We start from the raw sequence: 9020 nt of genomic DNA on the forward strand, positions 1-9020 counted from the left end.
CAGACAGGCGGCCCTGCCGTACGGCACATGAAATAATGTTGCGATAAAAATTTATTATTTTAATCGTTAATTAATAGTTTAATATTATTTTAATTGTTCATATAGGAAGTGAATCGGCAACAAGATAGTGCGATGTAATACCGCGTGAATCTTTTTTTCTGGGGATTCGTTAAGTTCAAAGTTTATTTTGTGAGGAATAGAAATATACACTGTATTAAAGTCATAGTTATGTGAAAATGTTATCCTGAATTTAATCAAAACAATTCCAGAGGGTCGAATGCGTTTTAAACATATGGTCAAATATCCTATTTTGAACTTAATGTCGATATAACACTTCGTTAATAATATAACAACTTTGCGAACTAAAAAAAATTGTTTTTCTTCTGAAAAAAAATTTTCATTTAGTTCACACGTTTTAGTACGGATCAAATTATTTTTATTTGATCCCTTATTAATGGAGAAAGAAATATTGTGTCAACATCAACTATATTATTTAATTTAATATATAAACCCGTATACTTTTCTATTTTTTAGGTAAAAATTGTAAATATACATGATATTCTCAATGACATCAGCTTGAAAGCGTTGTTTATACTACCTATTTGATGTATTCAAAAAGAAAAACATTTCGTTGACGTTGTGAAAAAACAAATACTAAAACGTGAACTTTGTGTTTTCTATAGCAGTTTTTAAGAAAATAACATTTTACATCGCCGAGAAAAATTTCAAACCTGTATAAAATGGGTCTCTTGTTCCAATGTCCTAAATAAATCTCTACTAAGTAAAATTAAATTCGTAAAATTATATGATATCAGTTTTAGTATTATGCGGGTTGAACGCCTTCCATAAAGCTGATACTATTTATAAAGTACATATGTCAGTGCATACTTATATTTTAAGGAGTCCGTTGAGGCAACCTTTCATTATGTATGAGGCAGTATTTAAATAACTAGTATTGTTGAACGTCATAGTAGGAAATTTAGTATTACTTGCTGTATGAGTTAACATATTAGAGCTCTTGGCACACTACAACTGATTGAATTTTTTTACGTATGAATTTTTTAGATAGTATTTTTAAATTAGGTTAATCTTAATAAATAAATTATTGTAATTTTATAAATTTTATTATTGTTGTTCTTTTATATTTCATTACAATGTAAGTAATATAGAAATATTATTTTTCAGTTAACTGATGCAATTAGCAACTTTATCATCATCTATATTGTGGCATTTATTTTATATATTCTAATGGAGGCACCTTTTATAAATATTGGAAAATTAATTATTAAAAGTAAGTATTAAAAAATATAATAAATGTGTATTTGTATATTATGTACTAGGATCATTCAGTAATTAAACGACGATCCGGGTGTAAGAAAATTGATTATTAAACAAAAATAAAAGTTACGCTGTATTTCAACATAATATCCGGCTACATTTAACTGTCCCACCATTCTGTCTTTTTTTTTTTTAACAATAATAAAGAATTTTTCATCCAGGTGTCTGAGCCATTCTTATACAAAATTCTGAACTTTTTATGTTTGCCAAACTTTGTATCAAGTAAAACGTTTACACATGGCCAAACAAATTAAATTCGATGTTGCAAGATTCAGACATTGATGTCACAACCTATCCGGACCCGACTTTGGAATAGCTTCCCGTTTTTTTTTTACCGGTAAAATATCTAGCATTATTAAGCAGGACAATTATGCTGATTTTAGAGAAAACTCAGATGTTTCCTTCTTTCTGCGATTTTTGTTTTATTTTCAAGCGTATTATAGTAATACACAATGTTTATTATATTTTCTTCTTCCAAATAATAGCAATAAATTGGTCTTTTATAATCCCATAAAACTTTCTGCTTCGTTTTATTGTTTGCTGCATAGGGTTTGAAAATTTTCTTTGGAGGGGGGAAAATTCGTATGATTCCATTCCATCCTTTGATGTGTAAGGCTCTAAATAGATCGCAAGTTATTATGCGATCAAGAAACAGCATTACCTCCATTCTATGTATTTATTTAACATCAATAACTATATGTTTTAAATCGTGATGTAATGTAAATGAGATAAGTAATTTACGTTCTTATAAAGAATTAAACATAAGATTTGCATTCAGATAATAATATGGATATTCTTAACCTAAAATTATAGTATACAAATATTGAGAATATATCAATAAATATATATATACTAAAATTACGTTTTTTATTTCAGAGAAAAATTCTAAGATGTCATCAATAAAACCAGAAGAAAAGTTCAGTGATATTTCTCAGAACGAAAAAAAAACCACGTAATGTGTACGAGTTGTCAAGAGAATTAAATTATTTTGTAAATGGGACATTAGTTGCTAATACAGCAGAATATTTCTATAAATTCAAAAATGTATCTTAAATTATAGTAGTTAAATATAATTCGTTTAAATTAGTTTGTTGATATTTATGTAGTTATATAGACAAACTAAGAATCCTTTAAGTACATTCCTTCTATTTGTTTTGATCGACTTAAGATATCACTTTGAAATTGAATGTTATTATTATTGTAAATTCAATGAGATCATAAAATGAAGAACACAGATTTATGCTTGAATTAAATAATTATGTAAATACATACGAGTATATTTAATAAAAATGTATAAATTATGTATATATATATATACACACATAATTTATAAATATATATATAATCTTTGTTTCGAAGATAAGCGTAAAAATAAATTAATTAAATTAAGAGGACATTCACAGGAGAAATAGACGGAAAAATTTTTAATAAAATTATTATAAAAATCAGTATTTGCTTTATCCTGTTTATAAAATAAATACCCTTGAATATAAATATTTTTATTTTACATAAACACCCAGGTAATACTTCGTTTGTAAAGTTTTATAATAATTATTTTAAAGTTTAATAATTACTCAGTCGTTTCATACACATCCATACATACATATAATAATTTATATATATGAATATATTAATTATTATAGATATCCTTACATAAATATATATTTAATTATTATTATTATTACATATATTAATAATTTATTACTTGTAAAAGTGAATCGTATTTATAAATAAAAAAAGTAAGTTAAAACTACACATCTCTAAGAAGGTCATTGAATACAATATTTTTCTTCTTATATAGTTAAAGCAAAACAGCTGTGTTAAGTATACTGTACATTTACCATGAATCTGTAGCAAATATTATACTGTAATACAATTATTTCTAATAAATCGAGAACAGATTTAACGAATAAAACTTATTTCTTTATATACAAGATTTACTTATGTATAACAGAAATCATTGAGTACAGTTTTTCTTCTTACATAGTTTATAAAACTGAACAGAACACACTAAAAAAAAAAATCAAGGAAAATTCTAGCAATTTATATAAACAAGAAATCCAAAATTAGCTATTACCGAGATTTGTCTGTGTGGGTGTTACCAGCGCTTACAAAAAAAAAATATTTATATTAGAAAACCAAATGGAAATTGATAAACTGGAACTTCCTGAAAGACGGATATTAAGGAAAACCCTAGGGTCCAGAAAAACTTACGACAGTTGGAAATTAAGGAAGTATGAGGAATTTACCGGGAGTTAGATAGAATAAAGGAAGCAATACCTAAGCGAAAATTTGCATTCTACATACATCTTATACGTTTGGTTTCAAAGACACATAAAAAGAATTTTTAACAAGCGTATTGGTTACAAGACGGACGATAGATATATGGTTCGATCAAGTTAAAGAATACGTAATGGTAGCGAAGATAAACGTGATTGATTTAATGGACAGAAGGATGATTAGGAAAAATCTTAGAATTCAAAGGAATCCAGGAGAAGAAGAAAGAATTCGTTAACTAGAGCGGTTGGAAGAAAGAAGGAAGCGGCACAGAGAATGAATGGAGTATTAGAGAGATAAAAACTAGCCCAAACATTTTCACTTCTATGTGATATACAGTAACATATGTCGAAAAAAGATTGGGTCTTTTATTTGTATGCTTGTATATTAACATTTATATTTTAAAATTCTGCTTTATCTTATTACTGTAATTGTTTAACACTAAGTAAATATTTATTTATGTTTAGATAAATACAAATCTTATAAATTTTATATCACCAAGGATTCAGAATAGGAATAATTGAATCATATAAAAGTGAAAATTTCCGACGTTTTATTTTTAATAAACTTCAAAATTCTTACGTTTATATCTTAATTTTGTGGATATTATTCATATCATTTTACTTTAAATCAAATTTTGTTCATATTTTATTTAAAATTTTTAATTATTTTAAGAAAGATATTTTACGCCAAACATAAAATAGATCGTTTTTCGACCCAAATCTTTTGTATTTTACATGATGTTTCTTAAAAAGTATAAAAAATAGAGTTGTGAGACCTACTTTGTTTCAAGTCAGATTTCATACAAAACCGTTAAAAGTATCCGTTAATATGGTTTCCAAGAATTACAGACAGGCCTAATTTTACAGAAAGCGTAGAAATCTTTCGCCAGGCTACATTGGCTAACAAATCGATTCTGAACATGTATTTATATGATGAATATTTTTCTTTACTAGGAAAAATAACCAAATTTCGCGGTGGGTCTACGGCCAAAATGTTACTTGAAAATGTTAGTTGGTTTATGCTACATTACATAAAATTCTTTACATTTTTTTTTTCCATTTGTAACTAAATAACGTTCTTGAACTTAGCGTACTAACAAAAGCATTTACAATGAAAAACTATAAAATCCTGTTTTGGATATTTGGATGTGGTGAGAGAACTTATAATAAGGTTTGGCTGTGACCGGTCATTAAATCAGTCGTGCACAGCATTTGTCGGGAGTACATCGTCTTCGTCCGCCAACGATTAGTATTTGTTGTAAGCCCACTCCGCCAGCAACTGTATCATTATGTGCATGTGGATGTCTTGTAGTTTAGTGAATCTTGTTATACGAGTAAATTTAATATTATTTATCTTATATATATAGTATCTTCAATATCATAACGGTCCAAGGGATTGTTCCAGCCAGATTCATATAAAACCATTAAAAATATCCGTTATATGGTTCTCAAGAATTACAGACTGGCTTCATATTATGAAAGCATAAAAATCTTTCGCCAGGTGGCATTATTTGTAGGATTTGTTTTTTTCATTATCCTGTACAGTCCATTATTTCCAAATCAACATAAATTTTCTACTTACATAGTATCATGCTATCGTTCATTATACTCAACATTTATTTTAATTTTCCTAAGTAATCTACGTATTTCTACGGTCCTTCGAATTCATTATTTCTTTAGTTCCCTGTCTATCCTGAACATTTTTAGCTGTTTCTTGAGTTGTAATTTTTTAACACAGCTCTAACCCCAATGTTTTCCATTTTTATCCCCGAAACACAAATATAATTTTAGATAATTTGTTTTGTCAAGAAGTATAAATCGTTAGAATGAAGGAATCTTTTGAGCGTGAATGCATGAATCGTTCGGTACGATTAAATAATAAAAAAGTCGTAGATAACAAAAATAATCAATATCACCGCAAAAGAAGATATTAACTAGTGAAAAAACAAGTTTTGTTTTTCACTAGTATATATATATATATATATATATATATATATATATATTTCTTAGAGTTAAAAATATTAATTATTTTTGTTATTTATCTACCAGTTGTAATAATATTCAATAGATAATTGCAATACAGCAAAATACATAACTGGTTTTCTGGATTTACCCAAATAATATTATTATAAAGTTTATTTAATCATAACTACAATTTTATATAATTATACACGAAATTAAGTCAGCACAATTAATATTAAATTTTTCTTATATGGAATAATGCAATTTTCTAATAGAAAAAAAAGGATCATTAAATGATTATCGAAGGAAAATAACACTGAATGGATTGATTAATGGTTGGGAATTTAGACCAATTACAGAGGTAAAGACGCAGAAATTTCTTCTTGCGACCTCGACCGTAATAGGAGTGTTTTACAGTGGAAAAAAACTGTTATTTATTATAAAAAAAGAATATATATATATATATATATAATGAAAATAATAAAATGAAGGAAACAGGTGATTGGTGATAATAATTGTGGGTTCAAATATATTAGATTTGAGATACACAGAGTGATATTAAAGTATAGAAACGGATTGATATTTCAAAACACAGCGATACTAGGAGGTAGAAACAAATTTGGAATTATATTTAAAAAGCTCTTACTTTTTGATGTGTTTAAAATATTTCTCCACCATCTTGGATCCGGCATATAAAACCAATTTTTTTAAAAATATTAAGGTGGACATGTGACGCATGATTTTAATGTAAATGTTTAGGATAAAAATTATGGTGAAAATCCTCTTTTGATAAATTTTATTTTTTGAGTTATAAGCAAATTAGCAAAAACGAAAAAACCGCGTTTATTACAAAACGAGTTAAAATGCTCGGTAGTAACGTTTTTTTTTTACTATTAACTACATAATTACATCCAATAAAAAACTTTAATCGATTAATTTTGCAATTATGACCCAGGAAAATGCGGGATATCAATTATATAAAATATATTTTCAGTAGGATAGGGTGTCATTTAACAGTAGAACGGCCTGATAGATCTCCAAAACTCTCTCCTTTAGATTATTATTTTTGGAGTTATTTAAAATATAAGGAATGGAAACATTTAATATTTGAAAAAGCGCATAACTGAAAAATCTGCAAGTATACCATGAAGCACGATATTATAAACGGATATTACTTAAGCTTAGCGCACTGTCAGCTTTTCTGTAGAGAGGAAGCATCTTGAACAATTCTTATAGAATAGTATGATTTAAAAATGTTTTGTATTAAGTTATTTAGGACCGAAAATATTCAATAATTTTTTTAATTATATACTGTTGCAGCCATTTAATCTGTATTAGTGTTGCCAATTATTATTACTGAATATTATTATTTATCGTTGTAAAACTGTTATTAAAAGAAAGCTGATATGCTCGACCCGCTCAGTGCTATTACTCCGAGACAAAATAAAACATTTTTTTAATGTTTCTCTAAGTGTCATAATTTCATAAAGTGTTTTTTTTGCGTACATATTTGCGTTACAGATTTGTAGATATAATTTTTCTATCGCACTTAATTTAAAATAAATTACGCTTCAAAAAATACTAAGGGAAAATATAGTAAAATTTCTAAAATTTATAATTTTGTATTACCGTAATTCTAGCACGGTTAGAATTATTTCGTTGATGCTTTTCTTATATAAATATCCTCAGTCACATTCGGAGTGAGTTCCAACAGTAATCGGCTAGCATGTTAGAATTCCATTTCTGTTTATAGCGGCTTTCCATCATCGAAATGTCTTAGTGGAAACGTTCACCGTGTTCGTCACTTACGTCTCGAGGTTGTCCGGGAAATTGTCCAGACGTGAGTGGAAGAAATGTATTTTCAAAGACATTTTACATTCCATAGCCCTGTATGAAATAAAAAATTGATTAACAATATCGTGGTCGTCTAATTTTTGTTTACCAGAAAAATGCTTAGCACAGCTCCACATTCTACATTATTTAACATCGAGTTAAATACATCATCTTTGACTAACTCTCTTATTTGAGAACCAACAAATATTCCTTCTTTAATTTTTCCTTCACTTATATTCGGAAATTTCTAACTGATGTACAAAAATCCGGGACTATCCTTTTTCATTGATATTACAAAATGTTTCATTAGTCTTAATATGGAGAGGGGATAAAAATATTTTTTTGGGTTCAACTAAGGGCTCATGAATAATATTTTTCCCATTTTGAGTTAAGTTGTCTTGTTTCTTCCACGCTTTGGTAACATAATGTTTAACTTTCAAATCACACATATATTCAAGCTATGTTTTTAAAATTTAATTTTTCAAGAACGTCTTTCATCACATCGTATGTCTCTTTCAAATTAATACCATAAGCGATTGCTATAGAAGGTTATTTGTTACCGTTGTGTAGCAGAACTACTTTAGAATATAATTGGACAATTCTATGAAAAGGCGCCAGTTCTCAGTTTTATGAACTTCTCCTAAGTGCAACATATTGCAAATCAATATTTGTGCAATAAAAAAATGATTTTCATCAATAAAGTACTGAGAAAGTCCTTTTTGTCGGCTTTGAAAGCCCGAAATTTTTGTATGTTTTTAAAGTAATATCAACCTTGCATTCTTAATCCTAACAGTTCAGCTTGATTTTTTGATAAATTTAAATCCCTAACCAAGTCATTTAATTCACTTTGTGATATAAGATGTCTTATTGTATGATAACTCAAAATCAAAATCATTGTTGTCTTCTTCAGCACTGCCTGATTCTTCATCACTGTTTTCGAAACATACATTCACAAGCGACTCAGGAAATGGAATAATTTCACTGTGAGGTACACGACTGATTGAAGATTGCAACGAAGGATGTTTTACAGTAAGTATAGATTATTTAGAAATTTCTGACATGCTTGTTAAACGAAAGTAAAAATCGGTTAAATGATCCTTTGGTTCACGTCAAACCATAGGTACACCAAATGGCAAAGACTTCCGTGTACCTTTCAGCCATACTCTTAAATGTACAGCACAATTAGTGCATACTGTATAAGAGCCCGCGTCTTATCCTGATCACCAATTTTACACTAAAAGTACAAATTATATGCTATTTAATTAAAGGTGTAATATTTTTTTCTATTTGATTTTACGGTTAACTCACCAAATACTTAACAAAAGGCATCCACATCATTTACACAATTTCAAGGCATTATGACACTGCACTGTTAACAAACATAAGACAGCAATGAGACTGAACAAAATTAATTCATTCCTAAATCCTGTTCTTAATACAAAAAACACAGCTTTTTTTTCAGCTACATGTTTTGACCTGCAAAAACATAATTAATCTTGTCCATGAAGGCTCACTTTCAGTATTAGATACGATGTTATAATTCGTGATTATGATATGATTTAAGTCTTTGTGTAGTATTGTTTATGTATATCCGACAAATTGTGTTAA

General features: G+C 27.8%; 1 protein-coding gene across 2 annotated transcripts in view; it reads left to right on the plus strand.

Moving 5' to 3' along the window:
- The window catches only part of LOC142332011 (nose resistant to fluoxetine protein 6-like), a 38084-nt gene extending 35672 nt beyond the window's left edge, over nucleotides 1–2412 (plus strand). Inside the window, exons 11-12 of one of the 2 annotated variants that reach the window (XM_075378073.1) lie at nucleotides 1186–1291; nucleotides 2215–2412. In XM_075378073.1, coding sequence (XP_075234188.1) covers nucleotides 1186–1291; nucleotides 2215–2294 — 186 coding nt within the window. In that variant the 3' untranslated portion in view covers nucleotides 2295–2412. The remainder of the gene's footprint in view (nucleotides 1–1185; nucleotides 1292–2214) is intronic. The other variant, XM_075378072.1, reaches the window with a different exon arrangement.
- The last annotated feature ends 6608 nt before the right edge of the window (nucleotides 2413–9020 follow it).

Source organism: Lycorma delicatula, chromosome 11 (genome assembly GCF_047948215.1).
Source record: "Lycorma delicatula isolate Av1 chromosome 11, ASM4794821v1, whole genome shotgun sequence".
NCBI lineage: Eukaryota > Metazoa > Arthropoda > Insecta > Hemiptera > Fulgoridae > Lycorma > Lycorma delicatula.